Source organism: Protopterus annectens, chromosome 1.part1, assembly GCF_019279795.1.
Source record: "Protopterus annectens isolate FY-2018-M chromosome 1.part1, PAN1.0, whole genome shotgun sequence".
NCBI lineage: Eukaryota > Metazoa > Chordata > Ceratodontiformes > Protopteridae > Protopterus > Protopterus annectens.
This window is the reverse complement of record NC_056726.1, coordinates 1,851,343,579-1,851,359,002: the sequence shown is the minus strand read 5'-3', so window position 1 is coordinate 1,851,359,002 and position 15,424 is coordinate 1,851,343,579. Positions and strand designations below refer to the sequence as shown.

Genomic DNA, 15,424 nt, shown 5'->3' with positions numbered 1-15,424 from the left:
CCAGTGTTCTCTCCTGTCTATCTGATGAATCTGGGCATCTTGGGGCAATGTAGAAATTGCCTCATAGGTTCATAGATTAGTACTAGGCTAACTGCCCTTGCGAGCCATTTTAAGCTTAGCCAATTATCCCTTGTGAGACTCAAACCCTGTACCTTGTGCTTGCAAGGCAAACACCTTAACCATTAGGCCACTCTCCCATCCCTGTACACAGACAACCCTCTCCTCCTACCACCCAACACTACAACCTGTGAGAGATGCACTTATCTAGCCAAACTGGAGGTAAAGCTCTCTCCAATCAAGGCTGAACTAGACAGTCAAGAGGAGAAGGTAAACACTTGCATCACACCACACTCACCACATAGTCTCACTAAATCTACACCACCAAAATCCACACATAAAAATACAAAAACATTTGCGGAGGCTCTCAGTAATAATCTGCTCAAGCAACAGAGACCTCCAAAGCAGAAATGCAAGCAACATCCACCCCCCCAACACAACCCAAATGACACATAGCCCGCAGACTCAGTGTGCCACTCAATGACAGTCAATAAGGCAAAACAACGTACACAACACACTAGTCAAAGGCGACTCTGTAGTCAGGCACACTGATGTCCCACTCACCAGGCTAAACAAGGACAAGGTTACTGTCAGCTGCCTGTCGGGTGCCAGGATCCGCCACATAACCCACGCACTCAGGTCACTCCACAACAAGTATAAATATGACTCTGTCATTGTCCATGTTGGTGTGAATGACCTGAGACATACCTCCCTGGACTACATGAAAAGAGACATGGAAGAGCTTTCCGATCTTGTAGCCCAGGCAGGTATGACCCTAGCCCTGAGTAGCCTTCTGCCATCACCCAGAATGATGCCGCAGTACAAGGACAAAATGATTGACTTCAACAATTGGCTAAGCTTCTGGTGCCATTCTAAAGGGATCCAGTATCTGTCTGCCTGGGATGACATGGTCGACAGACCACGATGCTTTGCCAGAGATGGCCTGCACCTGTCACCCCTGGGATTCCGGATACTGGCTAAGGTTCTTGCCACCCCTATAGTGCCTTTTTTAGGCAAGGTTCAAATGACAAATTCACCACCGTAACAGGAACAGGCAAGCAAAAACTAAGGGTGATGCTACTCAATGCTAGAAGTCTAAATCTCAAAATGCACTCACTCGAGGCACTCCTTAAAATGGAGAACATCGATATCTGTGCAGTGACTGAGACCTGGTTCAAGGCTCCAGAAAGCACCCCTGCACTACCAGGCTATAACTCATATGCTAGAAGTCTAAATCTCAAAATGCACTCACTCGAGGCACTCCTTAAAATGGAGAACATCGATATCTGTGCAGTGACTGAGACCTGGTTCAAGGCTCCAGAAAGCACCCCTGCACTACCAGGCTATAACTCATACCACACTTTTCGGCCATGTAACCTGGACCGGAACACCAAAGGCGGAGGTGTGTCCATATTCATTAAGGATATCCACACCTCCAGGCTAGCTGCTCAGTATAATGCAGCCGAGGTTATCCAAGTGCAACTAACTCTGGGCAAAACTGCAATCCAAATTGTAGCTTGCTACAGATCACCCACCATGCCCCAGGATTCCCACTCCTCTTTTCTTGATGTATTGGAAAATATTAGGGTTCAACCAAATACCCTAATAATGGGCGATTTCAACTACCCACCATTAACTGGGAAAACTACTCATGTACCAACTCCTTCGCTCAATGCTTTCTGGAATTCATAAATTCCAATGCCCTGGATCAACTTATCTACACCCCCACCAGGGGCAACAATATCCTAGATCTAGTCATTACCAACATGAGTGACCGGTGTTGCACACCTGAAGTCAACACGTCATTGGTCTGATCCGACCATAAGCTAATTACCCTAGATATCCACATCCTGCCTCCACCCCCCATTAAGGAAACCATGATAAAAAATTTCTCCAAAGCCAACTTCATGCTTCTTAAGACAGAAGTGGTGAACTTCATGACACCCATGCAGATGGACAATACAGTTATGACTACTGAATCCTACACAATTGCACTTTATAAGCACTTACATGAGTACATGGATCGTGCTATCCCAAACAGAACCAAGACGCTATCCTCCAAAAAAAGGAAGCCAATCTGGTGGTCCCCTGCCATAAACAAACTGTACAACAGAAGGAAGAAACTGTTGCAAAAGAGAGTAAAATCCCACGAGTGGAGGAGCTCCCTGGTTAGCCTCAGTAAGAAGCTGCGATCCCTGATAAAATCCTCCAAGTTAGTTACGAAAACAAAATCGCCACTGATTCTAAAGACAACCACAAAGCATTCTATAGCTATGTCAAGAATCTCAGTGGCAACACTCAGATCTGCTCTGAGTTACAGCACAATGGCACTAAATATACAGACCCAACTGATATTGCCAACATCCTGGCAGATAGGTTCAGTGCTAACTTTACCCCCCTCTCACCCTCTAAAGAGCCCATCTCTATACTGGAAGAATGCAAAGTTCCTGTAATCATGGCTGCACAGGTAAAAACCACACTCTCCAAAGCCAAGAACACAGCATCCATGGGACCAAACAACATCCCAGGCTGCGTTCTACATGAACTACAGAATGAATTGGCACCCCACCTAAGTACCATATTCAATCATAGCCTCACCTCAGGCTTTGTTCCTGCTGAATGGCGCACAGCGACGGTTATCCCACTCCACAAGGGGGGAGCCACCACGGACCCCGGGAACTACCGCCCCCATTAGCCTGACAAGCCTGGTCTGCAAGGCCATGGAACGTATCATCATGGAACTTATAAACAAAGACATTGGTAATCTCCAAACTCTGGATCCCACCCAGTTCGGGTTTGTAAAAGGCAGATCATGTCTCCTAAACCTGATAGACTTCTTTGAAGCAGTCACCAAAGCCGTAGATAAGGGTAAGGTGGTTCACACAGCCTATCTAGATCTTGCCAAGGCGTTCTACACCATCCCCCACTCTGGAATTATAGATAAACTCACTAAACTAGGTATAAATCCATATGTCACAAGATGGGTTGCCAACTGGCTCACTGACAGAACCCACACTGTGAAAGTAGCAGACTCCAAATCCGACTTCAGACCAGTGACAAGTGGAGTACCACAGGGTTCAGTCCTGGGTCCTCTCCTGTTTGGTATCTACTTCTCTGAAGTACAGGCTAACACAGAAGGTCTTTGGCTAACTAACTTTGCAGATGACTGCAAACTAGGAGCCATAATCGAAACTCCTAATGATGCGGACATCTTACAAAGGGCCTCACTGAGACAGATGCCTGGTGTCAAACCCATGGCCTCAAGCTCAATGCCAAAAAGTGCATTGTCATCCCCTTTGGTAAAAACTCTGTACCCATGAACTACAACATAGGCGGTAGTATACTTAACACCGAAAGTGTGATAAGAGACCGTGGGACACAGGTGGACAGTAGTCTCTCCTTTGATAATCACATCATCACAGTAGTCAGGAAATCCTTCTATGTGGCACACCTCATCGCAAAAGGTTTCTCATCCAGAAAAAAGAGGTCATTGTTCCCTTCTACTCATCACTGATTAGACCCATTATAGAGTACAATGCCCCTTTTGGTATGTACCTCACAAGACATCTACAACAACTGGAAAGGCTGCAGAAATACCTCACAAAGAGGATTACCGGCTTCAAACAGATGCCCTACGCAGACCGTCTCAAAAAACTCCAGCTTTTCTCCGTCACATATTGCCTACTCAGAGGTGATCTCTGCCTAACATACAAAGCTATGTCAAACCCAGAGCTGTTGGACATGCTCCACTTAAAGAAATCCCAATCCTTCCGAGCTACACGCTCTAGGGACCTAAACCTTGTCACCACAATAAACAGAACATGCTGGAGGGATGGATTCCTGTCCCAGAGACTTCCCATACTCTGGAATAAACTACCTATCTATATCAAACAAAGCTCCTCATTAGCACTCTTCAAGAAAAATCTTGATGATTGGATGGGAAATAGGAAATTCACCCCGGGGATCACCTCTGTGGCTCTGCTCGACAGTGGCACAGGAAAATAATTTTCTTGGGTGGCAAAAACCAGGGTACCTTTTTGGCTGGGCTTGTGTAGGCCCCAGGGCCGATAGCCTAGTACCTACCTAAGGAGACATGATCTACCTTTTACAAACCCGAACTGGGTGGGGTCCAGAGTTTAGAGATTACCAATGTCATTGTTTATAAGTTCCATGATGATACGTTCCATAGCCTTGCAGACCAGGCTCGTCAGGCCAATGGGGCAGTCGTTCCCGGGGTCCATGGTGGCTCCCCCTTTGTGCAGTGGGATAACCATTGCTGTGCGCCATTCAATGGGCACAAAGCCTGAGGTGAGGCTATGATTGAACATGGTACTTAGGTGGGGTGCCAGTTCGTTCTGTAGTTCGTGTAGAATGCAGCCTAGGATGTTGTCAGGTCCCATGGATGCTGCGTTCTTGGCTTTGGAGAGTGTATTTTTACCTGTGCAGCCGTGATTACAGGAACTTTGCATTCTTCCATTATAGAGTTGGGCCCTTTAGGGGGTGAGAGAGAGGTAAAGTTAGCACTGAACCTATCTGCCAGGATTGGCAATATCAGTTGCTTCTGTATATTTAGTGCTATTGTGCTGTAAATCAGAGCAGATATGAGTGTTGTCATTGAGGTTCTTGACATAGCTATAGAATGCTTTGTGGTTGTCTTTAGGATCAGTGGCAATTTTGTTTTCGTAACTAGCTTTGGAGGATTTTATGAGGGCTCTCAGCTTCTTACTGAGGCTAACCAGGGAGTTCCTCCAATCATGGGATTTTACTCTCTTTTGCAACAGTTTCTTTCTTCTGTTGTAGAGTTTGTTTATGGTAGGGGACCACCAGATTGGCTTCCTTTTTTTGGAGGATAGCATCTTGGTTCTGTTAGGGATTGCATGATCCATGTAAGTGCTTATAAAGTGCATTTGTGTAGGATTCAGCAGTCGTACCTCTATTGTCCATCAGCATGGATGTCGTGAAGTTTGCCACGTCTGTCTTAAGATGCGTGAAGTTGACTTTGTAGAAATTTTTTATGGTGGTTTCCCTAATGGGGCGTGGGGGCGGGATGTGGATGTCTAGGGTGATTAGGTTGTGGTTGGATCTGACCAATGAGGAGCAAGGAGACTCTAGAGAAAGCTTTTAACTGCAAACAAGTTATATGATACACTCCTTCGCAGGAAATCAGAACAAAAAACCCAAACAGATGATTAATAAATGTAGACAATTTCCAGTTAATACCCCACACAGAGAGAAACTAGCTAGAGGAGTATGCAGCAGACAATAAAAGTGCTATAAATAACTTGTAAAAATAAGCAAAAAACAGGATACTTAATGTTATATATTACAGATCCGAGTTTGCTCAGTGCCCTTCCTCCGATTAGCTCATTGTGAAATGGCAGAAACACTCACAAGTTAACTTCTTAGGTAACAGAAAGTTGAAACCTGAAACAACTTTAAAAAAGCTCGAAAGAACCAATGGGGTGCTTACTCCAAGTCCAGGTAACCCCAATCAGCCAATGACCATAAAAATCCTCTCTCACTGAAATGCAGTATGGCTTTGACTAAACTAAGATGGCCTTGAAAATGTGCTCAGACACGTCCTCCACTGGCAACTAGGCCCAAAACACAAGCCTAAATATGGACAATGCTACAAATACCCACACTACTTAGGTAGCCCCTTACATTTGACTTTATCCACATCCTTGCCCCTTCACAGAGTGGTCTTCCTCTTCATTTCTGATCTCATATTTGATGCTGTCTTTTAGGCAGTTACATCTCTACTTCTGTCCTCCTTTTTTGAGATTTCAGAACAACCTAAGTCTTTGCCTGTCCATATCTTCCTGAAGTGTCCCTTATCATTTTCTAATAAACCAATTTTAGGCTTTTTATTATGCAGTGTGTGTGTGTGTGTGTGTGTGTGTGTGTGTGTGTGTGTGTGTGTGTGTGTGCGCGCGCGCACGTGTGTGCCTGTTTGTGTGTGACAACATTTTATGAGTATGCAGGTCACACACAAGCAAAGACATTGTTAAATTCAAGCTATCATGTGGTCACATAGCCTCATTGCATGCACCCCCAAACTATAATGTTGATTACACTAGAAAAGGTAAACTGTATCCCAGGAGTTTCCTCACAGCAAGCAGAATGCATCACACCTGTATTGAATGAGAACATAAGGAATATCTATCTGTTTTAACCATGTTTTACTGTTTTCCTTAGGACAGCCTAGAGTTTCGATTGCACCTTCGATATGAATTTCTTATGCTAGGAATTCAGCCTGTGATTGATAAGTTAAGGGCACATGAAAATGCAAACCTTGACAGGTAACAGTGTCTCCCATTTCTACTTGTTGATTATGAAGTTGTTGGCTGATTTGAACTGTCTTGTGCAAGTTACATTGTTTCTTGTTTTACATGTATTTCTGCTTTCACATGAAGAAATTGTTGAATTAGTTTATTCACAATTTTTGCTAAATGTATCTAAAGTTGTATGCATACACGTTAGTCTTGTTTATTACTACTTTATATGCTGTCCAGCCCTTTGTTGCTTTTCTGAACTTCAGACCTTTCTGTACTACAGTAAGTGCCCAACATTGTCTGTGTTAGGAAGAGTTGGAAATGGTTGTGTATCAAAAAAGGACAATGTGTGTCCTGCTGACGATGGTGATATGCCAGAGTATTAAGTTTGTTAGACACCTTTATCTTAAATTGGTAATCTTTCGTTGACATTTCTGGGCTTAAGTTATCTGCCAATGTAGTATGTTGGGATATTTTGGTCAAGTGTTCACCTACATAGGTACCTTCAGGCATGATTATCACTTGACAGGAATCTCACACCCTTGTGAATGCTTCACAAGGATGAATGCCAAATAAAGGGCTGAATTGGATAGACTTTCATAAAATAATCAAACAAACCTAGTCTGCAACCCATTATGCTTTTCCAGTGCGCTGCCTAATCTAGCAGGTTCAGTGAACTATATGTATTATTGATTTATGCTAGTGGTAGCCATCCTGTATATGTGTAAAGTGATTGTGGGGAGCTGCTGAAGCCCCCAGGCTAGGTTTAGAAGATGAGGTAATGTTTTGATTCCTCAACACCACTAAACTACCAATTATGTGAGAAAACTGCTGGGGGTGTAACAATTCCAGGAGACATTTAGACACCACACCACCAGGAAATTTAGAAGAAGCTTCCAGAGAACTAGAAATGGTTCCAGTATGAATAGGAACTACACGGTTGGTGCCAAGGTGACAGTTCAGACCCAGTGATATACAGCAGGGAATAAAACACCTGTATGAAAAACTACTGCTGATATGAGGTCTCAGAAATGGTGACCTAGAAGCAACCCAGCCCTGACCATTCAGTTGTAGTCTTGGCTGAATTTGGTCCCATTGATATTATAGGTCATCACAGCCCCTCCCCAAACTTTCCCCTCGAACCAATCAATTTTAATTTCTCTTAATAATAAATAGTAAATATGCACCACAGAACAGGTAGATACTCAGATCTTCTGGAGGGATTTTGGTCTGGCTGCATAAGGGAAATTTGACCTAGTGCAACACAGAGTGCTTCCACCACCCAGCTGTTCAGTTTGTATTGTACCCCAACAACAAAAAATAAGAAAACACAAAAAAAGAAACCTGGAGTTGTTAGGTATGTACACGACCAGTTAATAAACCTTCAGAACTAGCATCTGTAGCTTTCAGACAGAGTGCCAAGGTAGAATCAGGCTATACCCAATAGATAATATTAGCAAGTCTGATTTAAATGTTTGATCTTTGAACTAAGCTGGAAACTTGGGAACAAGCTTGGTGCATATATGGTAAGGTAATAAAATGTGAACTGTAGAGTTCTGGGTGTGTGGATTATCGTGGGGGGCATGTTTTGTGAGTAAATAGTTGACAAGTAGTTTGTGGACTTGCAGGACTTTTTAACTTCTACTATTCAAGGGATGAACTTCTAAATGTTTAAACAGTTCTATTTGGCCACATTCTCTTCTGTTGCAGTTTCATGACATTCTAAGCTCAAAGTGTAAAGGTAGGGTACAGGCTTGCTGTGGTGATCTGCTAGTACTAGGCATGGTGTTATCTCTGAATGCCTTAAATGAATATGCACACTCCTTCATTATTTTAACTGCATTCTAGTAGTTAATTCCCACTCTTGCCCGCAGCTATGATCTGAAGGTGCCCAGTAAGTTCATAAGTCCATAGTTGAAGTCAGTAATACACAAAATGATGTCCGAACTCTATTCAATCCAAAAACACAGCTACTATGCACAAGTTCAAGAACCCACTGGCTGGGTGATATAACGAAATGGACAATATACAGTTAAAATAACCAGGTTTATTATACTAAAAACGGTTGAGCGCTTTCATCTAATACAATTAGACTTCATCAGAACCATGCATACAAAATTCCATAGTTGAAGTACTAGGCTAGCTTCCCTTGTGGGCAGGCCATTTTAAACCTAGCCAATTTCCTTTTTTGTGTTCAAATTAACCTGTCCCATTTAGTTAGAGATTGGCCTTTACCCACCCCATGGATGATAATTCTATATTACTCTTAATGAAAATAACTGGAATCATACTATAGATAACTTGAGTGGTCTCATGTATGGAATAAAGCATTTAGGGGATGTCTGTCATTTTAGTGGCATCATCCTCCAGTTGGCTGATGGGTCACTATCCTTCACCACCCCCACCAACAACATGTGCAGTGTGGAATAGGATTATAGATCAGATACATGCACAGCACTTCTGTGTCCTTGCTACACTTGTCATGACCTCCTTGTACTAACATGTTTGATATTTTTGTTGTTCCCTAATCCTCTCCATAGTGAGAAGAGCAGTGTTCTGGATGCTCAGGCTATACAGTATGAGTCAGTCTTTATGCTTCACTGGTCTGCGTATAAGGCCAGTGTTAGCAAGCAGTCCAAGAATTTTTCATTACATTTATGCCACAGCAAAGCTACAATCTGCTTTGACTGTAACAACTGAAATAAGACTTGGTTACTATGTATTGTACAACAGTTACACATTTTCAGTATTACAGTAATTGGTTTGGATAAACAGAATCTTAACTATAATCATATCTACAACCATAAATGACTTAGCATCTTGGTGTTCAGTTGTACCTAGAAGGTAGGCAGATCCAGTTTGATCCTAAAGACTGAGCCCACTTTGGTTTGTGCTGTAAATTGGCTGCAGTTAGGTCTAAGACTTCTGTTATTGTTAATAAACACGTTGTATCTTCTATAGCAAGTTGACTATTTTTTAGTGTTTATTCTTGCTGACCCTGTACACATTGAAATTACATTGCCCCTTTGAATACTTCCTATGCTATGTGCCTGCTTAAATTTTTGTGCAGTTTTCTTGCATGTCACGTTGGAACTGTTACATAAATTATCATTCCTCTGTTCAACAAGGTGGAGCTTTTTAAATTGCTTATCCAGTCTCTCTTCCCAATCCTTTCTAACCTCTAATAAAGATATTTCTTGCTTAAAAAACAGGCAGGAATTGAATAATTTATGTAATGTTGCTTAGGTTGTATGATATATAGCAGTATATGTGAAATATAATGTTTATTAATGTTAATTTAATACAGTTTGATTACTTTTGTATAAATGTAAATTTGCCTATGTCACAAGTGATAATTCAATAAAAGAGTAAAAAAAAAGGTAGAGCTTTGGAAACAAGTGTAAGGTAACCAGAATTTAGCATTTATTCTGACATGCAAACTACATTCAGCTTTCTTTTCTGTGTATGGCCAACAGTAGTACACTGAGTTACAAGTGTAAGCAGTTGCATGTAGTACTGTAGTGGCTGTCTGTCCACCCCATGCCCCCAAATAACTGGCTAGAGAGAGAATGAAAAAAAAGCACAGCGACGTTCAACTTTTTATTAAAAATGATAATCCAGCAAAGCTTTCGGGTTTCCCCTTCCTCAGTGCTGGCACTGAGGAAGGGGTTAACCAGCTTTGCAGGATTATCATTTTTAATAAAAAGTTGAATGTCGCTGTGCTTTTTTTCTTTTTCTTGTGTTGAGTTTTATATAAGCACAGCTTACAGCAGTGGTATTCTTTGTTTTTTACAGAGTGAGTAGCTCAGCTTTTCACACAAAGGAAGGGCCAAAAGATCTTTAGAACCATCTTGCCAAATGTCACTTCTTTCTTATCAGTCCTGAACCTGGGTAATAATGTCACAGATGGTAGTCCTGTCACTGTTCTGCCAGCCAGACTAGAACTGTTTCATGTTGGTTTGCCATTTTTTCTTACTCATTAGTCTGGTGATCTTTTCCCTGTGACTTCCTGAACTGTGGCTGTCTCCCAAGGTAAGAGCTGCACAGAGACATGTTTAATATTGTTCCCTTCACCACTTTGAATATTTATCATCACTCACGGGTCACTAACTACTCTTTGTCATAGTGTGATTTCTTTCATCCCTTTTTCATTTCTTGGCGATATGTATTATAACTGCTGTAGTTGTACAGTACTACAATGGAATTGAGCGTATTCATAGGTAGGTACTAGGCTATCGGCCCAAGGGCGTACGCAAGCCTAGCCAACAAGGTTCCCTGGTTTACGCCACCCAAGCAAGTTATTTTCCTGTGCCACCGACAAGCAGACACACAAAAGTGATCCCCGGGGTGTATTTCCTATTTCCCATCCACTCATCAAGATTTTTCTTGAAGAGTGCTAATGAAGAACTTTGCTTGACATAGATGGGTAGCCTGTTCCAGAGTATGGGAAGTCTCTGGGATAGGAATCTATCCCTCCAGCATGTCCTGTTTATTGTGGTGACAAGGTTTAGGTCCCTAGAGCATGTAGCTCTGAGGGATTGGGATTTCTTTAGGTGTAGCATGTCCAACAGCTCTGGGTTTGACATAGCTTTATATGTTAGGCAGAGATCACCTCTGAGTAGGCGATATGCTATGGAGTAAAGCTGGAGTTTTTTGAGGCGGTCAGTGTAGGGCATTTGTTTGAGTCCAGTAATCCTCTTATTTCTGTGGCCTTTCCAGCTGCTGCAGATGTCTTGTGAGGTACATTCCAAAAGGGGCGTTGTACTCTATAATGGGTCTAATGAGTGATGAGTTAGAGGGTAATGATGACCTCTTTTTTCCTGGATGAGAACCCTTTTATGATGAGGTGTGCCACGTAGAAGGACTTCCTGACTACTGTGGCAATGTGACTATCAAAGGAGAGACTACTGTCCACCTGGGTCCCAAGGTCTCTTATCACACATTCTGTATTAAGTAGATTGCTGCCTATGTGGTAGTTCATGGGTACAGAGTTTTTACCAAATGGGATGACACTGCACTTTTTGGCATTGAGCTTGAGACCATGGCTCTGTCACCAGGCATCTGTCTCAGAGAGGCCCTTCTGTAGGATGTTCACATCATTTGGGGACTTGACTATAGCTCCTAGTTTGCAGTCATCTGCGAACTTCGTTAGCCAGAGGTCTTCTGTGTTAGCCTGTACTTCAGAGAAGTAGATACCAAACAGGAGCGGTCCCAGGACGGAACCCTGTGGTACTCCACTTGTCACTCGTTTGAAGTCAGATTTGGAGTCTGCAACTTTTACAGTGTGGGTTCTGTCAGTGAGCCATTTAGCAACTCATCTTGTGATGTAGGGATTTATGCCTAGTTTATTGAGTTTAGCTATAATTCCAGAATGAGGGATGGTGTCGAAAGCCTTGGCGAGGTCAAGATAGGCTGTGTGAACCACTTTACCCTCATCTACGGCTTTGATAACTGCCTCAAAGAAGTCGATCAGGTTCAGGAGGCATGATCTGCCTTTCACAAACCCGAACTGGGTGGGATCCAGAGTTTGGAGGTTACCAATGTCTTTGTTTATGAGTTCCATGATGATATGTTCCATGGCTTTGCAGACCAGGCTCGTCAGGCTAATAAGTCTGTAGTTCCCGGGATCAGTGGTGGCTCCCCCTTTGTGGAATGGGATAACCGTTGCTGTGCGCCATTCAGTGGGCACAAAGCCTGATGCGAGGCTATTATTGAACATGGTGCGTAAGTGGGGAGCCTGGGATGTTGTCCGGTCCCATGGATGCTGTGTTTTTGGCTTTAGAGAGTGCAGCTTTCACCTACGTAGTTGTGATTACAGGGACTCTGCATTCTTCCTGTATAGATATGGGCCCTTTGGGGGGGGGGGGGGTAAAGTTAGCACTGAACCTATCTGCCAGGATGTTGGCAATATCAGTTGGTTCTGTAATTTTCATGCCTTTGTGCTGTAACTCAGAGCAGATCTGGGTGTTGCCATTGAGATTCTTGACATAGCTATAGAATGCTTAGTGGTTATCCTTGGAATTAGTGGTAATTTTATTTTCGTAGCTAGCTTTGGAGGATCTTATAAGGGATCTCAGCTTCTTACTGAGGCTGACCAGGGAGCTCCTCCACTCATGGGATTTTACTCTCTTTTGCAACAGTTTCTTCCTTCTTTTGTACAGTTTGTTTATGGCAGGGGACCACCAGATTGGCTTCCTTTTTTTTGGAGGATAGCGTCTTGGTTCTGTTTGGGATAGCACGATCCATGTACTCATGTAGGTGTTTATAGAGCACATTTGTGTAGGATTCAGCAGTTGTAACTGTATTGTACATCTGCATGGGTGTCATGAAGTTCACTACTTCTGTCTTAAGAAGCATGAAGTTGGCTTTGGATAAATTTCTTACTGTGATTTCCTTAATGGGGGGTGGGGGTGGGATGTGGATATCAAGGGTGATTAGCTTATGGTCGGATCGGACCAACGAGGAGTTGACTTCAGGTGTGGAACACCGGTCACTCATGTTGGTAATGACTAGGTCTAGGATATTGTTGCCCCTGGTGGAGGTGTGGATAAGTTGATCTAGGGCATTGGAGTTTATGAATTCCAGAAAGCGTTGCGCTAAGGAGTTAGTACATGAGTAGTTTTCCCAGTTAATGGTGGGGTAGTTGAAGTCGCCCATTATTAGGGTGTTTGGTTGAACCCTAATATTTTCCAGTACATCAAGAAAAGAGGAGTGGGAATCCTGGGGCATGGTGGGGGATCTGTAGCAAGCTACAATTTGGATTGCAGTTTTGCCAAGAGTTAGTTGCATTTGGATAACCTCGGGTGCATTATGCTGAGCAACTAGCCTGGAGGTGTGGATATCCTTAATGAATTTGGACACACCCCCACCTTTGGTGTTTTGGTCCAGGTTAGATGGCCGAAAAGTGTGGTATGAGTTATAGCCTGGTAGTGCAGGGGTGCTCTCTGGAGCCTTGAACCAGGTCTCAGTCACTGCACAGATATCGATGTTCTCCATTTAAAGGAGTGCCTCGAGTGAGTGCATTTTGAAATTTAGACTTTTAGCATTGAGTAGCATTACCCTCAGTTTTTGCTTGCCTGTTCCTGTTATGGTGTTGAATTTGTTACTTGAACCCTGCCTAAAAAAGGCGGGGATCACTTCTGTGGCTCTGCTCGACAGTGGCACAGGAAAATAATTTTCTTGGGTTGCGAAAGCCAGGGTACCTTTGGCTAGGCTTATATAGGCCCTAGGGCCAATAGCCTAGTACCTACCTATGAACTATAGGGGCAGCAAGAGCCTTAGCCAGTATCCGGAATCCTAGGGCGACAGGTGCAGGCCATCTGTGACAAACCCGGAAGGTCTGACTGGGTCATGCAAAACCCTTTTTCTCTGTGAGAAAAGCTCCAAAAACATATTTAGTGGGAGAAAAACATACAGTGAGATTAATAGCCAACTGTTTATGTGAGTATAAACAATATGTAAAATATAGTGATTGTAGATTCAACAATAAACTAGGGAAATGTGACAAGTAGCAATTGTCAAAGAAGGAAAAGTAAAAAAAAAGGGGGGGGGGTTGCAGTACAGAAAGTAGCTGAGTATGCCAGTTGTAGAAGAGTGGGAACAAGAGTACAAGAAGAGAGAGAGAGAGAGAGAGAGATCAAAAAGGAAATAGTAGAGGAACAGCTGATTGTTTGGACCTTATTTGCTGCCCTGTCACTGCCTTCCAGCTAGATCACTATCACGGCTTTGCCCATTCATTCTTTCTATGCGTGGGACCTTTTGGTGACACCCTGGCCATCAACCAGGCACTCATCAGGAGGAGGGGCACTTCGTTTAAATGCAATCATTCCTTGCATATGCCTAGTAAAGATGAAGGAGTAGATATGCAACAGGTACAGTATGAAATTTGACATTTGATTTCCCTGAAGATTTGGCCCGATAGTAAGTGTGCCCTTTTAGAAACATATTAATTCCCATCAGGTCTCTGGTTTCCACCATTGAATACTGATAGTATATATGCCTTCCAAGATGACACCCACATGACTTGTCCCATTCCCCAGCTGGCACTTGGAACTCCAGGGCTCATATTTGAATCTGTTCAGGGCTTTATCCCTCTGTGCTGTGGAGCCTGGCAAAGAAAAAAAATGTTGAAATGGACTTCAGAGATTTACATATTCCAGCCTGCCTTGTAAGTAGTAGGATGTCATTCCCTTACACTGGGGACTGCTGTACTGGGACAGGCTTCATTAATCTCAAGATCATCAGGAAAGTAATTTGATAAATGCTGTCATTCAGTTTGATGTCGGTGGAGAAATGTGGATTTTTGTCACTCTTTTCTGAGCCATAGGGAAGGCAAGTATCTAATGTATAGAATATGTCAAGCATCCAACTAGCTAAACTGGAGAAGCTAATGAGTTTTTATTGTCTCATTCCTTTTGATATAGAAAAGGCAACAGCCAGACCCTGAGTTATTCCACAGATCTAATGAATGTTCCCCCAAACTAAGAGTAACAAAACTTTTAAACATACTGATTTTGTTATAATTTACTAAAATATTTTTTTAAAACTCAAATATAATTATTAGTTTTGAGGAGTTGCAGTTTTCATCATCTTAGGGGTTTCTTAGTGTAGGAAGTTGTTTTGTTCTGTAGCGTGAAAATGTAAGCTGGGCAGATAATCCCAGGCATCATAATGCTATGAGTTGGAGACTTTTATTAATTCTGTGCCTTATTGTAATCCTTCCAGGATAGATTTAATCAGTATGGGCATATCTGCTGATAATGTTTTCCTGTGCTCAGAAATTCTAATAATGAAAAGTCGGGTAATGTTCTTCTCTGGATCACCGTTGCATTAGTACTAATGATATCTTGCCAAGAACAGCCATACGTCCAACCAACATACCAAAGCCTGAACACCTTCCCCCCATGCCATACATCTGACATATGACATCCTGAAGGAACCAGTATGGATGCGAATTACCTCAGAACTTACTTTCTTCCAGCCCTAATGCTGAACTATCTTATCAACTTCAGCCTGTCAGACGTGCCATTCATGCCTCTTCATGCCTCTTCCTTAGCCTTTGGGAAAATAAGTATCCCCATTGGGGACCTTTC

The 15,424-nt window shown here is 42.8% G+C and overlaps 1 protein-coding gene across 3 annotated transcripts in view; it reads left to right on the top strand.

Annotated features, from left to right (window-relative positions):
* The window catches only part of DAAM2 (dishevelled associated activator of morphogenesis 2), a 3,932,565-nt gene that overhangs the window by 1,606,678 nt on the left and 2,310,463 nt on the right, over positions 1 to 15,424 (top strand). For all 3 annotated transcript variants that reach the window (XM_044084849.1, XM_044084851.1, XM_044084855.1), the window contains exon 8: positions 6,256 to 6,359. In XM_044084849.1, the coding sequence (XP_043940784.1) occupies positions 6,256 to 6,359 (104 nt within the window). The remainder of the gene's footprint in view (positions 1 to 6,255; positions 6,360 to 15,424) is intronic.